The sequence below is a fragment of the Manacus vitellinus genome, unplaced genomic scaffold, assembly GCF_001715985.3.
Source record: "Manacus vitellinus isolate BGI_N305 unplaced genomic scaffold, ASM171598v3 scaffold_20_pilon, whole genome shotgun sequence".
NCBI classification, from domain to species: domain Eukaryota; kingdom Metazoa; phylum Chordata; class Aves; order Passeriformes; family Pipridae; genus Manacus; species Manacus vitellinus.
In genome coordinates, this window is record NW_021939471.1 from 14,793,076 (window position 1) to 14,815,447 (window position 22,372).

Below are 22,372 nucleotides of genomic sequence, written 5' to 3' on the forward strand. Positions count from 1 at the left end.
CACCTCAGTTTCTGCTGCTTCTGATGTGAGTGGTGTTCCTTAGGCATTGGTATTGGGACTGTTGGGGTTTAACATCTTTGTCAGTGACATGGACAGTGCGACTGAGGGCACCCTCAGCAAGGTTCCTGATGACACCAAGCTCTGTGGTGTGGTCAGTATGGTGGAGGGAGGTTTGAGAGGTGGAACTGTGTTTGAACATCATGAAGTTCAACAAGGTCAAGTGCAAGGTCCTGCACCTGGGTCAGGGCAATCCCAAGCATAAATAACAGGCTGGGCAGAGAATGGATTGAGAGCATCCCTGGGGAGAAGGGTTTGGGGTTTTTGGTTGACAAGAACCTCTATCTGACTTTGCAGTATGTGCTTGTACCCCAAAAGCCAACTGTGTCCTGGGCTGCATCAAAAGCAGTGTGGCCAGCAGGCTGAGGGAGGTGAATCTCCACCTCTACTCCACTCTTGTGAAACCCCACCTGGAGTGCTGTGACCAGTTCTGGGGCCTTCAACATAAGAAGTACATGGATCTGCTGGAGTGAGTACAAAGGAGGGCCATGAAAATCATGAGAGGGCCAGAGCACCTCTGCTATGAAGAAAGGCTGAAAGAGCTGGGGTTGTTCAGCTTGGAGAAGAGAAGGCTCCAGGGAGATCTTAGAGCACCTGCCAGTATACCTAAAGGGGGCCTGAAATAAAGCTGGAGAGCGTCTTTGGACAAAGGCATGTAGTGACAGAACAAGGGCTAATGGCTTTAAACTGAAAGATGGCAGGTTTAGATTAGGAAAAATTTCTTTACTGTGACATGGTGAGACGCTGGAACAGGTTGCCCAGAGAAGTTCTGGATGCCCCATTCCTGGAATTGCTCAAGGCCAGGCTGGATGAGGCTTTGAGCAACCTGGTCTAGTGGTAGGTGTCCCTGCCCTTGGCAGGGGTGTTGGAACTAGATGATCTTTAAGGTCGCTTCCAACTCAAACTATTCTATGATTCTATGATTTACCAAGAAAACTTTAATAAGATTCTAACTATGATTCTCAGACAGATTTTTTCATTCATCCTGAAGCTCTTAGCTCCTCTGAGGTATCCTTAGCTTCAGATGAAATTAATACAATCATCATCACATCCTACTGTCCAACTCCATAACTGCCACATCATGCTAATCTCTATCATCCATCATCCACATCATTCTCTACTTTCTGTCCCTCCATTTCACCAGACTTGATGTATTGAGTGGGTGAGTCCTTTAGATCTGGGCCTTACTTGTGTCTGCACTGTGTGAACACTGAGCATGTGAATAAATGACCTCTCCCATCTGATGGTCTGTCTGTTGGGAGACTACTGCCCCCTCAGATCTTCTGGCAGAGCTTCTCATACAATTCTCCCACGTCAGATTAGGGACAGTGAGCAAGGTTAGCAAGGACAAATCAAAACGCTAAAGCTACACCAACTTGTTCTGACTCCAGCAGGTCAGGGAGTGCCTCATTAGTGGATCTGAGGGGAAATAAAGATGAAATGCAGCTAGGATAGGCTATCAGTGATAGCCTCTTCCCTAGGCACAACTAAACCCATAAAGGGATATCTGTGCACAGTCCACGACAGGATTAGGAGTAAATTGTGGCACAGTAAAAATAATTAGTACCACACAGCACTAGTGCTCAAACAATGCAGGCAGCTGCAACTGTATCTGCAATATTTAATTTGAATCTCTCTTCATTTTAAAAAGGAAATGTTTTGCCAAAGACCTCGTTAAGCAATGCAATTTGACAAAGTCCCAGTTAAAATCCATCTAGATGTATGACATTCTACACTAGAACTTCTGCAAATTCTACAAGCTCTACACTAAATAGTTCAGTTTCAGACAGAGGAGCCCTGTAAGGTAGTAGAAACAGTGCTGCATGGCTCCACTGCATATATACTGCATGTAAAATGTCAGAAAGTGGATCCTCTAAAGCACCACAATGTGCTCAGAACAGAGATCGCTCTGTTTCCAAAATGGATTGTACTGGAAAAATCTTCCTGTTGTTATGAATAGTGAACACACACACATACATACTCTCTTGTCTCCAATACAAAAACACATGTGTGGTTAGAATCTCTCGGTACTTACACGAGCATATTCATCTTGGCATTTTCTCTATAAACACACACACACTTCAAAAATTTCTTATAGGCTCATTGGGCTTATAACATATGCATGTGTACGGGAAGAATGATTTTCAAAAACTGAATGAAAGTGTCTGAGTACAGTGACACACAAAAAGGCTTCTAAATAGCCTGTGCATATATCTGCAAAGAGGAAATATACACAAACTGGGTTTGTGGATATCCATAAGAGTATGTGCAAGCACATCCCAGAAGGCCTTTCTAATGCAATTAATATAGGAAGAACTCACTGTTGGAAATATAGTTCACTTTTCCCTTTTGTTTGAAAGTTTAATCCTACAATAGCTGGAGAAAAGAGATGAACCTGGTAACCTCTGCATCCTTTTCCAGCAGATGCAAAAGCGACTCTGGCTCCTGGAACTGAAAGCACATTTGCACAGCACTTGGAGCCAGCACTTGGCCTTGCCTGCACAGACTGGGAGCACACATCACAGGGTGAGTGGGGTGGCAGACACAAAATGACGTGCCTCCTGCGATGGCATCTGAGCCCCAAGCCACAGAACTGAAACAGGGTTCTCAGTAGCAGTTATCTTTGAAAATTGGTACATGTGAGGCATCTTGTTACCACTAGCTATGCCTAAGATTAATAGTGCAGCGCTGAGCTGTTCTCCCCAGACACTTTTCTAATGAGTCTAGTACTTCTAGGTAGGGTAAAGTTCTCATTAGGTCTCAAGGATCTTCACAGGCAAAACTTCCTCAAAGATACTGCTTCAAGGCCTGGGCTTTTTCCCCCCTCTAACTTCGGTGCACTTTGTGTTTGTTTTAGTGCATGCTGTAGCACCCGTTACCATGGTAGCACTGCACAGAGGGCAGCAGCCTGGCAAAACTTCCCAGAGCCTTTCCAGCGGCTGCAATTAAACCTGCCCTCTTGGTTTGTACAGAGGAAAATCTTGTGCTTCAGATTTCTCTGCTTTTAGGAGACAAAGAGGACTCAGCAGAGCAGACTGCTTTTAGCTATTTATTTTTAGCATTGTAGTGATACCAGAAACATGGAAGTAAACAGGAGGTTGTCAGGCTGTTGTAAATAGCACAGGATTAAACCCATGACTCTGAAAAACCCATGGGCTAGGGCCGTTTATTAAGGAGGTATTTAACTGTAATTTTTAGGATACTTTGATTTCAAGCGTTCATGGAAATTACTACTGTATCTTAATGACCACATTTCAACATTTTCCCCACTTCATGCCTGAGTTTAGGAAAGACCCCGATGCATCTGTGTGTGGGTGCCACTGCCCTCTCCTGGGCGCAGTTTGCCAGGCCAGCGGCTGCCTTCCCACTCCTGCACTGTGCAGTGAGATAATGGAATATGTGATATATGTATTTTTAGAAACTAAAGAGGTAAATTCTGTTCTCTGTTCTAATTATAAACTTGATCCTGCATGCCCACCACTAGATTTTGAAAGTCTTCAGCTTTGACCAATTGTAATCCAACATGAGGGCCCAAAGGAGCTCCCAGAAGGAAGCTAGTACTTGCAGAGCAGGGCATCCCAGAGGAAGGAGCCACCCAGTTTCAGTGTGAACACAGACTTCAGCTATGTGCAATTACTAACTGGGAGGAGGGTGGCACCACAGCTGTAATAGTAATCTCTTCCTTTACACAAGTCCATTTAATGATGCAAAAAAGTTAAAACTTATGGTTTAACTGCAAGTAACAACATGCCTGTTGGGTAAAACTGCCTAAAGGCTTCTAGTCACAATGCCCAAAGCCATAGACAAACACCGCACACCTCAGCAAACTGTTCAGACAGCAATGAACACAATAAAAACACCACAAACTGGAAAGATAGGGAAACACTGATAAAAATTAGTAGCTATGCAGGGCATGGACATGCCCTGCTCCCTCTGAAGTCAGTCACTGTCTTTAAGGAGTCAAGGCTGAGATGTCTGGCATGAAGGCTCCAAGTAGCTTTGAATAGGAATAAAAGAAGACAGCAAGAATGGCCTGCTATCTAACCTAAGACCCAGCAGTAAGTAAAAAATTAGGACATTTATATTCCTGCATTTTAAAACAAAAGTATTTGAAAAAAAATCACAGAGGAACCTCTAGAAATCATCTAGTCCAACTCCTCTACCAAGGCAGGGTCACCTAGAGCAGATTACTTAGGAATGCGTCCAGGTGGGTTTTGAATGTGTCCAGAGAGGGAGACTCCACATTGTTCTTGGGCAGCCTATTCCAGTGCTCTGCCACCCTCAATGTAAATAATTCTTCCTCCTGTTGAGGTGGAACTTCTTGTGTTTTAGTTTATGGATATTGCTTCTTGTCCTGTCATTGAGCACCACTGAAAAGAGTCTGGCACCATCCTCTTGGTACCTGCCTTTGACATATTTGAATGTATTGATGAGATTCCCTCTCAGTCTTCTGTTTTCCAGACTAAACAGGCCCAGCTCTTGCAGTCTCTCTTTATAACAGAGATGATCCACATCCCTAATTATCTTTGTGACCTCTGCTGGACCCTCTCCAGGAGCTCCTTGTCTTTCTTGTACTGAGGAGCCCAGAATTGGACACAGTACTCCAGATGTGGCCTCACTAGGGTTGAGTAGAGAGGGAGGATCACCTCCTTCCTGTGACTTGCTGGCCACTCTCTTCCTTATGCACCCCAGGATACCACTGGCCCTCCTGGCTGCAAGGGCACACTGCTGGTTCATGGTCAACTTGTCACCCACCAATACTCCCAGGTCCTTGTCCACAAAGCTGAATGAACTCTAGTAGGTCAGCCCCCCAGCCTGTGCTGGTACTTGGGGTTATTCCTCCCCAGGAGTAGGACCCTGAGGAGTTGCCTTTGTTGGACCTCATTAGGTTTCTCTCTGCCCCACTCTCCAGCTTATCAAAAGCCCCACTGAATGGCAGCACAGCCTTCAGGTGTATCAGACACTCCCCCCAGTTTTGTATTGTGAGCGAACTTGCTGCGAATCCCAAGCAGACTGAAAGTAACACGAGCATCATCATCTCTTTGCTCTCTCCTCTTGCCTTCCCCCACCCGGGGCAATTCTGAGAATGGTTTTCCTGAGCAGCACCAGAAGTAATTCTGTTTTCAGGAAAATTAAGGCTCGATTTTGTTAATACTTACTAATTTCCATATTAATAATTGCTAATGTATGTAAGGGTAAATGAAGGATTCGTCATGACAAACTGAAATATATTTACTCAGAAATTTGATGTGAAAACATGGCCCTAAGAAATCACAGATCAAGGAGTAATGGAGAGCAGCACAGGAAAGAATATATATTAACAAGGTTCTATACAGCCCTGTAAGAAAATGGACAGAATTAGGAAATAGAAAATCTTTTAACCTCTACTGTGTGTGGCTGTCTGAAAATAGAAAATAAAAACATACTGACCATACTGAAACTCACTTCCAGCTCACATATGACTGTATACTTACTGGGCTGCTATCTTAATATACTTCTTTAACAGCTGAACACGCTTGCTGAGTTGAGAGCAAAGACAAATCTCGGTGACCACCCAGAACTGAATTTCATTAAATCTTCTTAAAAACAAGTCCAGATTTGCTGTGGTCTTTTTAAAATTGTGCCTTCCAAAAGTGTGATAGATCAATTCCAGCTAGAAAAGAGAAAACAGTTTGGAATTTTTTTTCTAATCTTTTGAACAGAGGAAAGAGGCTAAGAATGACCAGATGAGTATCTAGCCTGAAACTTGCTCTGCAGTTTACATTTATTGCTGCAGAGATGACAAGGATTCAGGTTACAAATCCAGTAGACAATAGCTGAGGCATAGTAAAAGCATAACTACAGATGCTTTATACCTTAAAACATACAAAAGTAATTCAATGAGCAGCACATGTCCAGAACTTTATTTTTGTATTTTGCTTATAGAATTAAGAATGTCTTATACTTTTGAAACCTGTAGGTGGCTTTATTGTAGGATTTTTGAAAATCAAGCTTTGAAAAAGTTTTGGAAATAATGCAAAAACCTATAATGTACAACTAAACATCTTCTAGAAGATTCTAACCTGCTGAATAGATAGGTCCTCATACCTCATGCACACAGTTGAAGAGTTCCCAGTCATAAATTGTCATCTGATGTGCTAAGTCTTTGGAACTCATCAGTTCAAATGTTCCTACTGTACCAGTAGATGGTCCTTCTTGTTCTGGTAATGGTGCCTACAAACAGAAAAATGGTATAAAAATATTTTAGAAATGCTTAAGTGCATGATTGGTGCCATCCTTTCACTATGTTTCTAACTCTTTTTTTTTTCAGTGTCCTCGCTTTTCTAAGCATGTTTCTAATAGTAAAACTGAAATTTGCTTTTAACCACAGGTAGGTATTAGGAAATGAAAAGCCCTGTGTAAAATCAGTATTCAATACGTACAGGATAGTCAGGAAAATTCCGAAAGCTCTTCAGGGGCACCATAAGAAACATAAACCAGGCTGTTCTCAGTGTGTTATTTTTAACATCGTTCTAAAAATTGAATCTAGAAATAAATGCTTCAATACACGTGCTAACTAAAGCATGTGTGTTTGTTTAGGATCTTTCCACAAAACTTTTGTTATGTTTCCTTATCATGTATGCAAATAACTAGGCCACAAAGCACAAGGAAAATAATTTTACATATTCCTGATTCTAATGATGGGAATTATTACATCTTCCATTCTTCAAAAATCTGCAATGCTTGCAAGGTGATCTGATCATTTATAAAATAACCTCATACTTTCTCTTTGACAGTATAGGGAGGCACCATTTGTGACTGTAAAAATCCTGGCTACGCCAATTAAAATGGTATGCACACAGTCTTATGAGAAAGAATCAAGTACAAAACATTTTTGAAAGACACTTCCATAGCAGCTAATAACTGAGATGTGACCTATAGTTTTGCATACAAGTAAATCTTACATTAAACAGAGATTTAAAACGTGGCTTGAGGTCAAGTCAGATTTGAAACAGTCTGTTGTACATATTAGGTTCAAAGTGTTTGAACCAGCGCTGCCAAAATACTAACAAATACTAACAATCCTAACAAATTCGAACGTGTAACATCAGTTCAGCTGCCTGTGAACTCGCAGGTCAGCTGTTCTGTTCCCAGGAGAGGGCAGCAGAGTTCACTGACAAGTTTCCCAGTTTCTCATCGCCTCTTTGTTAAACAGATAATGATGGAGCACGGAATTGTCAACAGACTCCTTTCTGAGTACAAACTCAGTGGAGTCAGCAACATTAACAGACCATATTTACACACTGCAATATAAAAAATGAGCTTACTAAATGAATTCTCTTTTACATAAGATTAATATATTAGCAATAGAAAAAGGACTGACTGGATTAATACATCAAATCACTTTCTCAGTAACACACAGTATGTAGGAGCTTTATTCCTGTATGTATTCTTGCTTTGTTCTCTAGGGAAAACTCTTCTTTCAAATATCAGCATAATACAAACTAATTAAAAACTACTAAACCAAATAAAAGCATTATTACCTTAAAAGCTTCATCCACAATTTTTTAAAAAAGTGTATATAAGAAAAGTATCCTCTAATAAAAAAAAACAGGACAGCCATCAATCTTATAAAAGTCTGCAGATTGCTCTGAATTGGGATTTGCACAAACACAAAATTTCTTTAGTTTATGACAACGTATGAAATAAAAGCAGAGCAGTTTTGTGTAGAAAATCCTAATTTGTGGAAATCTGTGGAAAGAGAATTGCCCAGAGATTGAAAGAGGGTTTTTTTCCCCTATTTGGAGACAAACACAACATAGCTGTTACCATAACAAACACGTATTTTCCAGGACTAGGAAAGAAGCACTTAGATGCAAACTCACAGCATATCTGAAAATTCATCTAACCCAGAACAATTTTCACATGAGAATTGCCAAATGTAACGTGAATAAATGTTCATGCACAGGCAGCAGCCAGAAATTGGAATGTGAAAGGATTAAACTGGGAGACAGATAAGGTTGTAACATTTTTCTATTTGTTTATACCTCTTTGAAAAAATGCAGCTGACAAGGGGATGTATTCTGCTATGCAGTGCTGAGAACCATTTTTAAGGTGCTGAATGTACCTCTCTAATTCCTACTGGTCAGACTAGTTGATGAAAACAAGCACGTTGCAGGCCTGTACGGAGCTTCCTGCAGCATTTTGAGGACTTCATCCATGGTAAATGGCACAGGGAAAAGGCACAGAAAGACATGACAATTTGCTGCCAGAGCTATGTGTACACAGACAATGCAGAGCCATATGTAAGTGCCCAGTGCAGCTGTACTGATGCAACACCCCTGCTTTACAGAGCATGCCCCATGAGGGTGTCTACTTGGCAGGATTAATTAACCTTAAGGGAACACCAGAATTAAATAAACTGAACAAGAGGTATCTCTGCATGGAACTACATATGCTGGATGTGCATTCCTTGGTTACTAAATTGAAAGCAGCAGCAAAGCATAGATTTTACCATATCTATAAAAGAAATCAGGCATACATACTAAGTGGCTTGTTAAAAGCATACAGGAGGCTGAAACAAGGCTAGGAGTAATAGAGTTCATGCTGACATGACTTGGCAATGACATTTGTTTTTAATGAAATAAAAGGAACAAAAAGTACAGTCAAATCAAACTCTATAAAAGCAGACCCCATGCAGACTGTTAGAATGGCTGTATAAACTGTAAGTACTTATGAGCAATTCTACCTAAGAAAAAATAGACTTTCTACCGGGAATATTTTCTGTGATCCTACTTAGAATCAAAATCTGAGATTTTGACACAGTATTTTGTGGGGATGAGAAATAAAAGATTTTAAGGAATTTACTGTTGGAATCAAATCTCCATAATGCTTTAACTGGTAACACTTATCTTTGAGAATATATCCCTATGGCTTTGAGGAGATAATTCTGTAATGAGGAATTGCTGCATGTCTTAGTGACAATATTCTACTCTTCCTAAATGCTCAGTCTGACCGATTGAGAGTACTGGGATCAAGTGCTGTTATGTGGATCAGATGGATGGATTTCCGGTCTATTTTAGGAAATTGTAATATTAGCTTGTTTTAATTTCAGAGCTCATCCCATAGCACTGTGACAAGTCCTTTGTTGTGAAGGTTTCCACTCGTTATTACCTAAAGCACTGATAATCCAAAAAGGGCCAAGTGTCCAAATGAACTGCAGCACTGACCTTCCTGAGAACTGCATACATACATACCAGTGAATCGAACTGATCCCGGGGGCAAGCGAACAGCCGTCCATTAACACTGAGAGTGGTAAACACTGAAACATCATGAGGTTTGAGCACAACCTTTTCTGTAAAAATTAAACAAATTATTATTTATTATTATTATATATATGTAGAATTTACAGCAGGACTGGTCCAACAACGGCACAGATCACCCTCCTGGGAACAAATTTTTCTCAGTAACCCAATGTCCAGGATACAAGATAGATGACAACAAGGTCCTCTTTATTGAAGAAATGTGATGATAAACTCAGCCCAAACCAGTCTCCTAGAAAACTAGAATCCCAGTCCCAAACTGTACAGACAGCTCAAGAAGCCTATGATGCCATCTCTAGAAACTGCCTACAAAAATTAAGCCATAATTAGGGACTCCATTCATTCTTTGCTGAACTGTAAGCATTTGGAGAGCTGTTCTTAATAGAAATTGCTTTGGAAGATAGTAAATGCATAAGGAGGTGATAAAATGCATTACAGCAGTTCTAAAAGAGCATCACATCACAGGTAAAGAAAAGACAATGAAGTAACTTACAAAATAGTTTCTTTCAGCATGTGATGGCTGTCAGCAAATCTGACAATAAAAAATTGCTGCAACTGCAAAAAGAAAAGCTGCCTGGTGTTAGTTCTCAGGAAGTGAGCTGTTTTTGGCAGGCACCACTGTTTGCAAAAATGCCTTCCAACACAGCTCTCATTACCTCTGTGTGTCTCCACACAGTCATACTCAACTAAAGCACTTGAACATCACCAATGCTCCAGAAGAATTCACCTTGCAGCTACTCTTAACATTTTCACAGCCTATTAGTGGGGTCTGACTCCTGACCCTCAGCGAACATGAGGTCAGTGAGTTTGGTACTAAGCTGCTCTGTAGTGCCTCGCATGGGCAGAGCAGCCAGAATGGTAATGACCACTACCAGAATGTCTGCACTGCAGTGTTTTCTGAGGTTGTTGATTCCTAAGTCTAGCCTGGGATTATCCATACTTACCTCCTATTCCTGTTGTTTAAAAACTCTTACAAGTCTAACAGTGAAGGAAAACTGGGGTAGCTCTGCTCTGTAGCATGTTTACACAAGCTTCTCCATTTTCCTGTCTCCCATGTGAGCTCCAGCCTGTGCCTGCAGTAGAGGAAGGACTTGCCTCTAAGACAGAACTTGTGTACTAGCTGAACATGCACATGGGTATAAAAGCCTTGACAGAATTAGTCTTTCAATCCCTCCAAATATTCTGCTTCACCATAACTGAGAAGTGTTTAAGATGATGCAAATACAGTACCTCCTCCTGAACTCATCTTCACAATGATGAGGCCTTCTCCAGAACCCAGCTTGTCTGCTACTGCGCTGATCACTTCCTTCACAGAGGAAGACACTGGCACCCGGATAGTGGTATAGGTTTGGTCTATGCAGTACACCTTAAACAGAACTAAAGAAAAGAAGACTGCATGGAGTATTCCACGTGTAAAAACCACAGATTTACTGTACCAAATTACTTTCACTTCAGTAACCACTCCTCACAAACGAAACAAAGCATCAATAAATCACTACAGTTTTGATAGCTCCCCATTTCACAGATGTTCTACAATTTCTAATATAGAAATCTCTGATTTCTCAGAACTTGTAATAAACCATGTTTTAATAAACTAGTGTTTCACTACTGAAGTGCTGGAGGGAAGGGATGCCATCCAGAAAGGACCTTGACAGGCTTGAGAGGTGGGTCTGTGCAAACCTCATGAAGCCTAACAAGTGCGAGGTCCTGCACCTGGGTCGGGGCAATCCCAAGCACAAACATAGGCAGGAAAAGAACGGATTGAGAACAGCCCTGAGGAGAAGGGCTTGGGGGTGCTGGTTCACAAGAAGCTCTACAAGATCTGGCAACGTGCACTGACAGCCCAGAAAGCCAACTGTGTCCTGGGTTGCATAAAAAGCAGAGTGGCCAGCAGGCTGAGGAAGGTGATTCCCCCTGCTTGTGAGACCCTTCCTGGAGTTCTGCATCCAGCCCTGGGGTCCCCAGCATAAGAAGGATGTGGACCTGCTGGAGTGAGTCCAGAAGAGGCCACAAAGATGACAAGAGGGCTGGAGCACCTCCCCTATGAAGAGAAGCTGAGAGAATGTATGATTCATTATTTATGGATGTTACGTTATTTACGGATACTAATTTAATCAGACACTTTGTTATGATCCAGACATTATGTTATTTTAAATCAACACTTCTTTTCAAGAGTCAGTAAAACTGGCTGCAAACTCTCTTACTTACAGGAAAATAATTTTCATATTTACAAAACAGATTTGAAAATAGTCTTGGTTACAACCAGAACTTAAATCAAACTGTGTTGCAACCTGTTTTTTGCAAGCAAGTATGTAATTGTTGAATCAAGAATATGGTAGACGATGAAGAATAATACCACAGAGCAATAAGTATACACTTGTGTGTACAGATCAAATTGGCTCACAGAGTAATACATAAACCCAGGCCTCTGGCTGCCTAGAAATCAGTATGATAGTACATTAGCCTGCAAAAAGTAAGGCAGCCCAAATTGACATCAATTTAAGACAGAAGAAGCAAAATACTCCTTCAGCTTAGCTGTCAAGGCAAGTCAAGCAGCCTTGAGGGTTACATATCCATGGATTTTCAGTGTTCAGTGCGTTGCCTGCCCTGCGAATGAGAAAGGTGCAGCCATGAAAGGAGCGGTTACTGCCTGTCTGGACAGATACAAGAAGTAGTATTTCCCTGGTAGCAGGAACTGTTTTCCTCTTTGTAGGCCTAGAAGAAACACTGATATGGACAAGAGAGGCTGCATGCCTGACAGGATGTCTGTTGTTCATATGTAGTTAGTTCCAGCTTTTGACACAGCTCTTCCATCGATCTGGTTTATGCCCAGCTTTCTAAGCTACGTGACCTTGCATTTTGTTGCCTTGTTTTTATTGTTGTTCATTAGGAAGAGCTATCCTTAAATATCAAATACCTTGAAACAGAAGCTGGTTTAGGTGAAGATGCACCAAAGCAACCACTGAAAGTACCTTTTCAATAATCTGAAAATTATATTCTTATACGCTGCTGTAAATTTTACCTTAATCTCTTCAGACAATCAAACATTAGCAATAGGACAAATCAGTAGATTTTGTTTTCTAGGCTGTGTGCCTAGATTCTATGATTGTATGATCTGTGTCATGATTATCTGCTCCAGTCCTATCTTGCAAAGCAACAGCTGTACATGTTAGCTCAAGCTATGGTGGGGAGACAGAGGCTCAAACATGACCTTCAGCACCACTATTTATTGCATTGCCATTACCTGCAGTAAACTGTCTGTACTGGTTCTTACCTGTTTTGTTCGTTCCTTATTTTAAAGGTTTTTACATCTTCCTCTGAGGAAGCACAGTGTTTGATAGCACAAGTAACTAAGGGAAAAGACCAGGAGCACCTCAAATCAACGATGGAGAATACTGGGCTAGCAAAAGTAAAAAGGGTTTGCTTCAGGCCAGGCTTCAAAACTGTAGGTAGGTACTTTTATTTATTTTTAGACCACATTTTTGAGAGAGACAAAGTTACACAAATCTCAGTGGCTCAAGAAAACTTTGCAGAGAAGGAACTCACCTTCGTCGCTGCCCCTGATAGGCTGGCGCTTCTGTGCCCTGTCATCACTTGTGTTGAACAGCTGCAGAAGAACTTTGTGCTGAAAATGAATCATCAAGATTCACATCAGTGCAAAAAGAAGCATTATGTGGTATACATGAATTACAATAGAGCTCCTATCAATGGCAGGAAAAAAGAGTAGCAATGCAAAATTTGACAATGTTAAAAGCTATTTCCTCAATGTGTTTTTTTAATATATCCATAATTACTAAAGAGAAGATGCTTATGAATTTGCTGTGCTTAAGACTCTACTTTAGAAGTGAGCAAATAAATTATCTTACCTTCTTTTGTGGTGCTTTAGGTTCTTCAGAACTATAAAAAGGTAAAGCATAGAATATATCATTAAATATTACCTGTAAGACTTTGTGTACAAAATCACCCACAGAACATGGTCCACTTGTCAAACTAAAATATCAACATATTCATATTTATATATGAAAAGACTAGATGATACCACAGTTAATCTATGACCAAGGAAGAAAAAATATTATACAAAGTTCATGTAAGCATGAAATAAACTTCTGTCTACCTCTCCATGAGAATCTGCTGTTTGCAAGACTGATGTGGAAGAGAGAGGGCCACAGACATTAATCCAAACAAGCCTGCATGCAAACATTCAGTCTTGTATGACTGAGAGCCATTCATACAATGGCTTTTTAATAGACATAACCAAAGAATTTTGTTAAATTTTGTTCATCAGTTTACTGTGAAAAAGGGCAGGGAGGGGGAAAGAAGCAAAAACTGTGCTTACACTTGCTTTACAATTTTCTCTAGCTCTGGAAGTTGCTCCTTTAGTGCTGCAATCATTCTAGTATCATCTGATACAGATACATAAAATTCCTGTAAATGATACAGAATAGTCTTTAAATAACTATAGGGGTAAATGAGCAGTACTCAGGAGAGAGGATTATGAGATGACATCTGATATCTTAATGATTATAAAGAATGATAATCTGCATAGAGGAACACATGCTGGGCCCAACCCTCTATTACTTCTACTTGTTTATCTCCAGCTGATTTAAAGCAAGAGTTAGATATGCAGAAGGGAAGCCTGATGAGGCTCCTTAGCACACTCTGTAACCACTGACTGCTTGTGCAAAAACTGCATTTTCAGACTGTCAAGGATAAAGGCTATAAAATTCACAAATAATCTGCCACAATAGGGTTTTTTATTCACTGCTGTTGTAGTCTTTAGTGGTTCATTTGCTGCTGAGTCATTGACTCTCAGCTACTCTAGTCTGCTGCAACATCACCCTCTCTTAAACCCTACTCAAAACTCTTCCTGATACATCTACATAAAAAGGAGGATCCCAAAGAAGGATCCACACGCTTGCAACTAGTGCTTGTTCTTTAACTTTTAACTTCTGGCCTAATGAAAGACTATGTTGTCTCCAAAGCTTGAAAAGCTTTCCCATGTGGGCTTGTGGGATGCCTGCCATTCTTAAGGCCCCTCCCTATTCCCCTCTGCTAATTCTTATCTTAGATTCAGTTTTAGGCTCTTTGGGGCAAGAACTTTCATTCAGCCACTACCATATGGGATTGTGTGCCATAACTCGATATATAATAATAATGGTAATCATGATGACTTAATGTGACTTTGGCAGTACATCTTGTCTTAGAAATCCAAGGATATGGCACCTACCACAAAGAACTTACAAGGGTCTGAAGACAAAGATCTTAAATTCCAATAGCTGTAGTACAGCTTTCTTTCAAATGGAAAGGATTTTTGGTTTTGTAGAGTGACAACCCTGCAGCTCCTTTCTGGCACACCTCAGGCAGGCATAAACAGCCCTCCAGTCCAACCTGTAGTGCTCCGTAACTATTCACAAGTAAATACTAAAAAAAGCAAATTCATCTACTGCTATAAAGCAATCTACCCCAGCAGGGCTTTCAAAGGGGTCTGCAACAGTATTTTCAGAGGTCCAGAGGCTTGAACAATGGTTCGAGCATGTTGTGTTCCATTTACTGTCGGCAGCCAAAACCGAGAAAACAGAGTTATCAGTTTGCACTTTGAAATGACCTATTTCTCTTCACTTTGTGACAGAATTCTGCAGACTGGGAACAGGCTTTCAGCTTATCTTGCTTGGCAGGTACTTTTCAGTACAGTGATACGACTATTCCTTTATACCTCCAAAAAGGCCATTGCTGCTTCATCTTCTTGTAGTAAATCTCCATATAAAGCAGCCCACTGCAGAACCAGCCGAATGACTCGCCTTTTATTGTTGAGGGCATAATCCATTTTCTCCTGCTCTGTACCCTGAGAAGGCTGGGCATGATAGGTGCCATGGTGTCAAGGAAAATATTTAGTGATTGAAAATATCAAAACCAGTATGAATTCACAAACAACTGACTTCCAACAAATCACTTTCAGGGTGTTCCAACATAACTTTCCAATATATACTTTTAAATATATATATATATATATATACATATATATATATATATACACACTGATTTGCAAATCTTTCACGTTCATACTAAAAATTAAAAAGACAGTGAATTCTCTAAAGAGCACAGGAATGATCACAGTCCCACCACAGAGGTGGTTGCTGTAGGGGAGCAGAACAGAAATGACACTTGGAACTACAGAGAAGAGGATTAACCACGGAGACTGAAGAAGGATATATCTCCTTGTTCCTCTTTGCAAACAGCTGAAGAAAAAGAAAAATGTCACTTGGTGTTTATTAACAATTTCAGTTTTTCATTTTTGATGAAGACTACTGTAATGAACTATCAGTGTTATTTCTTTTATTTTTACAAGTTATTGTAACTCAGGGTGAACCTCAGTCCCATTATGGAAGAGGGACCTGGAAGTTTACAAGCAAAACTGACTATAGAGACATAAGGTAAAATAATAAATTCTGTAGTAGCCTCATTGTTATGAGGAAATTAGATGTTTCTACTACATCAAATAAAGCGTATTTAGGACACAATATTTTGGGAAAGTTATTTTGTGATGAACAATAAGAAAAAAGGGGAAACATTTCATTGACCTTTTTAATGATAAAGTATCAACATTACAAAAATAGGCAAATAGGTAAAAGGCCAAAAGTAACATTTATTGAAAGAAGAAACCAAGAAAAAATAAAGGCACAATGGGCAATAAACTGAGATAATTTGAGCCTTTAACCTCTGTGAAAATGAAGAATCCCTAGCAGAAACAGGATATGACAATTTGTGTCTACTTCTCACTGATCAGAGGATAACAATATATATTTAAACTGTTTCCCGATAAACTGATAGCTGAATGTGAAGTAAGCACAGAATGAGTGCAACTGCATCTTCAACTTGGCTTCCCAGATATCAGAATTCTGATTCTGGATTCTTATGAATAATACTATTCCCGATTACACAGAAACACATAAAATACTGACACTCATTCACAGTAAAGTCCAGCATCCTTTCAAGGTGCACCTTCAGTTGCTCTAACAAAATATTTTGAAATATTAATTAGAAAATAAAAATATTAACAAAGAATCCAAATTATATAAGATATTTATTTTAACCTTTTCATTTAGAAGCATTTATCTAACAAATACTACTAATAAAATATAATGGGGAAAAGTATGTATTAACTCACACTTTCCAAATGATCCTGCTGCCCAAAACCCCTGGAAGGATTTGACATGCTACCAGAGTTACTGGGGCACTCATATGACTGACAAACTTTCAGAAATCTGCATTTTACTTTCATTTGAAAAGGTTTAAAATGACTAGAGAACTGAACATATCAGTACAATTATGGCAGTAAGTCAAAAGGTCCTAAGAAGTAAATAATATGTTGTAAGTTATGTGCTCTAATGCCCTGGGGAGCAAGTTTAATATTCTACTGAGTCATTTTTCTCATGCCATATTTACCTTTCAAATGCTATAATTATTTAATGTATTTTTACTTTCTTATTAACTGACTCACCACAGGCACTGGTATTTTTCTGTATTTTTACTGCTCATTTATATTGATTTTTATTAACATTATCATGGGGAAAGTCAATGAAGGGTTGTCACATTTTTATGGGACCTACAGGATGCAGCTTCACTGCAGACTGCAATCAGAAATAAACTATCATGTATACTTGCAACAAGTGTCAGATAATTGCAAAATATTTATCAACACCAACATGTTTAGAGTTCAATATATATATATTTCTAATTATCTCCAACATATGCTAAGAAATGGAAGCAACTCTGAAGTCTGTTCTCCCCTTTGTAGGAAAACAACTATATCAGGGGCTGTGCAAGATCAGCAGTAGAATGCAAACTATTTTGCTGGCATGATGGTAAAGGAGGTTCACAAAACACTCATATAGAAGCATGCTAAAGAACTATCATCTACAGAGAGCAAAAGAGGAGTTTATATTTCGTAAGTATTTAGATAGTGGTCCTTTAAAGATGCACACCTGCACACATGCTCACAAACTTGCACTAACCCAAGTTCACTTCTGTAGGTGCTGCTCTATTTCAAGTTTTCTTTTGGGCTTTGTCCTGCCTCCCTCTGACAAGCTGTAGCTCTGAGAACTTGTCCATTTCCCTCTCTGTAAAGAAGAGAGGGAAACAGGGGCCTTGGTCCAACACACAGGACTGATCCAGGATGGGGGAGCATACCCTTTGTTTCCCTATAAAAAAGAAGTACGTGATTTTTTACTATTGCAGGACCCATGTACTTTAATGACTGAAAAAGACTAGTGTGCCAAAGGACAGCAATAATGTTACTGAGACAAAATGGTGCACCTGTCCATTCCTTTCAGGATTAAAATAACTTACAGACAACAAAATGCTGCTACAAAGGAAGTGAAACTCCAAATAGTTCATACCCTGTACTGTGCTTGAAAGCACTACAGTGGTGTAGCTCTACTCACAGTTGCATGCTTCCAGCTATTGTGAGTGTAAGAAAATAGACCTGTTTTGATTCAAAATTGGGAGCTGAAGCAAAAAGTTGCCAAACAAATCACCTTTCTTCTCCTTCTTTTTCTGTTTTAATTTCCTCATTGAGCATAATTCATCTCTCCTTAGTCTCATAGCACCAGCAAACATTTTTGTGGAGTGATTTTGCTCAAAAAAGATGAGCTTTGTTAGGAACCTTTCAACTCTAACAATAAATTTCAATGGTACAATCAACAAAGCACAGTTAGTTTTTCCATATTCAGAACAGACCAAATAAACAATAATTCAGTTCTAGGAAAAGCTGACACTAAAGCAGCAGGATACCAGTGACATCCAGCTCTCCTCCTCTTTGAAAAGAATTAGCATGATGCCTGCCATGATCCACTTAAGACCATGGTCTTAGCCTCCTCTCCAGAATAGATTTCATCACAAATGAATATTTATCTTTAAGTGTCACTATCACTTTGATTTTCAGAAACACTTTTCCCCTATAAACAATAAGGTATATTTTTCTTACGGGTCTGATTTTCCCAGTTATTGGATATCAAATGTATACTATTATAATTGAGGTTAGACAAGTCTGAATATCAAATGGACTGATTGAAAAATATGACTAGATAAATCATGGAAAAAAACCCCAAAACCACTAAAAGTGCTGCCCTTTCCTCCCCTCTCAAAGCTGTCAGCAACAGCATTTTATAATACCTTTGATATCCAAAACAATGTGATCTTGGAAAATGTGTTTCAAGTATACGAACAATTTTCTGCAGACCAGTTTCATGGGTCCAAAGGTTTTAAAAACAATTACTGTTCCTGCTAGGAGGAACACAAATGGATTCTCAAGCTTGCCAGACAAGGACACGATGCTCTATTTTGTGGTTTCAGGGGGTGAGCTTTCCCAGATGTCACTCGCCCTGCTGAGCTTCAAGGAAAGCACACTTTCACACCAATGTGATTCTAAACAAATAAATAGGGAATTGAAGTTATTATGCCCCTGTCAGAATTCTATAAAACACAAAATATTATATGTTTATTTAATGCTCCAGTCACTTGATAGCTTCAAGTCACTGTGCACAAGGAAAACTCTCAGTGCACAACAGCTCTCCAAACTAAATAACCTGGCAGTAATTGACAGATGGACATTTCACAGACTCCTGTAAAACATGCAGACAGTATGAGAATCACCCCAGCTCTTGATGTTCTCCACTGAAAGATTTAATCTCCTAGTATTCACACACCATTGAAGTTTTTCACAGTTTGTTTGCATTTGCTATAGGCTATTCTTATAGATTATCACTATTTTTATTCATAAGTATTATGTGACAGCACCTAGGAACTATTTACCCATTATTCTATGAGTTTAAGCAACCTTTTGCTTGAGGCAGTTTGCAGCCTGTAATTCATAAAGTGGGCCACTGAAATCACCAAGACATCACCCAGCTAAAATGTAGATGCTATAGTTCAGCAAAAACCAAGAAAGACAGGAAGGATACAGGAAGGGTAACCCAAACTTTTATGTAATTTCATTTATACGGTGGAGGGACAGTACATTTATTTTCCTTGGAATAGGAATGAGCAGAGGAACATTACGGTTTCCATGGTCTGGGACCGTATCTCATCATGGGTATACACTCTCCCTTTCAGAGTTGTTGAGCTATGGACAGCTGTTAGTCTGACACTGAGAACCCACAAGGCACAGCCTGCATGGAGTGTGATGTACTTCTTGAGAGAGAGAAGCTCAGTCTCATCACCGATAGGAATAGCAGCTAAAGAGACAACTTTTCCCTTACAAAAGGATATTGTGCCATCAAGGCTGGGCAGAGCTGACTATTTGGCATAAAAACACAGTGCATCATAATAAAGTCATTTAAAACAGAATCTGTGAAAAGAGAAGAAAGAAAACAGTGAATTAAGCCTTTGCAAACAGCTTAGGGAACACAGGGATGAGGTTTTTTTCAGCTAAAATATCTTATAAGCCCTCTGCAGATAATAAAGGGGTATATTTGCACTTTTTTTGTAGGCATTAAGTTTAAACATGGGTAATGGACAAATATGAGCTGAAATATTAAGCTTTTAGTCTTTAATTTTATTGCACTTACATTAACAGGCATTTGCCCATGTCAAAGAGAAATTTGGCATACCAAAAAAACCCCAGTCTCTGCTTAAGTGAAATATTTGGATATACTTCTGTACAAGTGTAAGTTTTGTGCAAAAAAGAATCAGGCCTGCCACACCTGTGTACCTAAACAGAGCTGCTACATTTGGCTTTAGGAAATACAATATCAGACAGCAGATTTAGTGTATACTACACAGGAGAAGGCAAATAATTTAATTCTTAGCTGATTTCCTACCAACAAGAAGAATGCTTAAAAGAAGTAAATGGATAGTCAAATTTCTGGGTTTATTCTGATTCAAAGGTATCATAGCCACTACACTTACATTAAAACATACATAAACAATATGATTGACATTTTCTCTGGCAAAAAACAGCAAGTTGTTTTTTTCTATTAAAATGATCTGTGGTAGCACCAGTGTAAATCCCAGCTTGCCTTGCCTCTGTATTTGTGACAACAACAAGGATTTATAAAGCCTGGCTGCAGAGGCCAGAATAAGTTTGGCAGGCTTATATGGAATCATTGAGAAACAATAAACACAATACCCCAGGGTATAATTTCTACAGTGCAGCTTTTGAGATAACAGAAACATTTATAAACACTGTAAGTAAGGGATGGCAGAAAAAATATGGTGAGATAACTGTGTAATATAATATTACATCACTGTTTCCACTCCTATAATTCATATATGAAAATATCTCTCAGTTGACAAAATTCACATCTGGAAGGATGAGTTTTCTCTCACTTTTTCTTTGTGTAATATCCAGAGCAAACTGGTTTTTACATATTCTTACATTAAAGGAATGCATAAACCAATAATTCAATTTTCCAGCACTCTGAGATGCTACATACAAAAAGTAACACTGTGAACTGTGACACTTTGTATTGTATTAGGATATAGGTGTAATCTTGTAATGAAATGTTTTGGTGAAAAGTTTTAAAATATTTTAAAAATTATTTGCTTTAGAAAAATGTATACTATGTACATACTGTGCATAATAAACTTGTGATAAAAAAGTTGCAAGCGTAAAGATTAATATTGATGGTAATCCTTAATAAACATGAATATAACACCCTAATAAAAATAAAAAGGAAATTTTTTTGTCTTTGAAATAGTTAAAACACACACTTTAAAAAGATTTCTGTAATTTTTCAATTATTCCACCGTTTAGGGACCACTGTACAAGTTTCTCCTATACTACGAGGTCAATAACAGATTAACTGGATTTAAGAACATCTTTGAATATATACTTCTGCAATGTAAAAATAACTTGGAAAAGCAGTATTATGTAGCGTAATACACAAGTCTCTGCATTACTTTATCAAAATTATGAGGATTTTTTGTGTCATTTTAGAAATTACAATACTTACTAATAGTAAGTCAGCAAATATCTATATCTCTAGATGTAAATTCTCTGTTGTCTTTACACTAATGAAAAGCCACCTATTAAGTGCAGATGCTGCAACCTGCATTCTTGGCACTCAGCCCATGGTGTGCTAAGTTCTTCTCCTTTTAGTAACAATTTTTCTTTCCCTGCAAATGGGAAAGTATCAGAAACAAGGAATTTAAATTGTGATACCTTAAATGTGATATGAAGATTTGAGAACATATAATGCAACGTCTGGAGGTACCAAGCTAATTCACAGGATTAAGTGATATCCAGAACAAAAAGTATGAGTACTATTATTATTGTGTGCTCTATCCTGGCCTTATAGTTGTGCCTAATTAAAGTCATAACTAGTGGTCTGGCACCTCGGAGGATTTTGCTGTTCTATTATGTCCTTAAAGTACAAATATGATAGAGCAGGCTTGGAGGAGTGGATTGTTATCTTTAATTCCAGATTTCCTAGGTTTTCTTGGGATTGTTTCAGAGTAGTTGATAGTTCTCATTGTGGGAAAAACTACCACTTTTCAAAGCATGACATTGCAGTGTTCCCCCAGCAAGTCCCTCTTACGCAGTAATAATAAAATAGCTTTTGATACCTGTTGCTTCATTTAAAGTTGCTTCAAGCCTCATAGTTTCTAGAAAGTGCTCTAAAATTTTCTCTGGGGTTCCTGACATCACAATATACCTGAGGGAGGGAAAGAAGAAGTTAGCATCTCATGGGCAAAACAGCTAATCAAGAAATAATTGTGAGCAAGAAGACCAGGAATGCCAAGCGCCAGAGTACGAATACCTGCTCCGACCAGAATCTCTGTGTGCTTAGGACAAAACCACTCACAACATTGTTGGCTTCTCCCCTGTAAAATAGTAGCAATAACATTCTCCACCCTGGTCAGGGAGTGTGAGATGACAGCCCCCTCCTTGCACAAGTACTCCAGTATAACACCACCACAATTATACCACAATCACAGAGCTGCACTGGTGCAAACTTGGGGAAGTGCAAGCAGAAATGCTCCTCCACTGAGAACAAATAGCAAATGCTTCATTC

At 39.2% G+C, this 22,372-nt stretch overlaps 1 protein-coding gene and 1 long non-coding RNA gene across 2 annotated transcripts in view; one reads left to right on the forward strand and one right to left on the reverse strand.

The window, feature by feature from the left end:
• The window catches only part of RAPGEF4 (Rap guanine nucleotide exchange factor 4), a 129,907-nt gene that overhangs the window by 15,861 nt on the left and 91,674 nt on the right, over positions 1–22,372 (reverse strand). Inside the window, exons 13-22 of the mRNA XM_029959556.1 lie at positions 21,924–22,012; positions 19,626–19,704; positions 15,073–15,223; positions 13,696–13,784; positions 13,226–13,256; positions 12,906–12,984; positions 10,590–10,736; positions 9,294–9,391; positions 6,145–6,270; positions 5,532–5,710 (exon numbers count right to left, since the gene is read on the reverse strand). Coding sequence (XP_029815416.1) covers positions 5,532–5,710; positions 6,145–6,270; positions 9,294–9,391; positions 10,590–10,736; positions 12,906–12,984; positions 13,226–13,256; positions 13,696–13,784; positions 15,073–15,223; positions 19,626–19,704; positions 21,924–22,012 — 1,068 coding nt within the window. The remainder of the gene's footprint in view (positions 1–5,531; positions 5,711–6,144; positions 6,271–9,293; positions 9,392–10,589; positions 10,737–12,905; positions 12,985–13,225; positions 13,257–13,695; positions 13,785–15,072; positions 15,224–19,625; positions 19,705–21,923; positions 22,013–22,372) is intronic.
• On the forward strand, positions 847–12,782 carry LOC108639509. Its single transcript, XR_001920574.1, has 3 exons — positions 847–894; positions 2,479–2,583; positions 12,661–12,782. It is a non-coding gene; the product is annotated as an uncharacterized LOC108639509 (long non-coding RNA).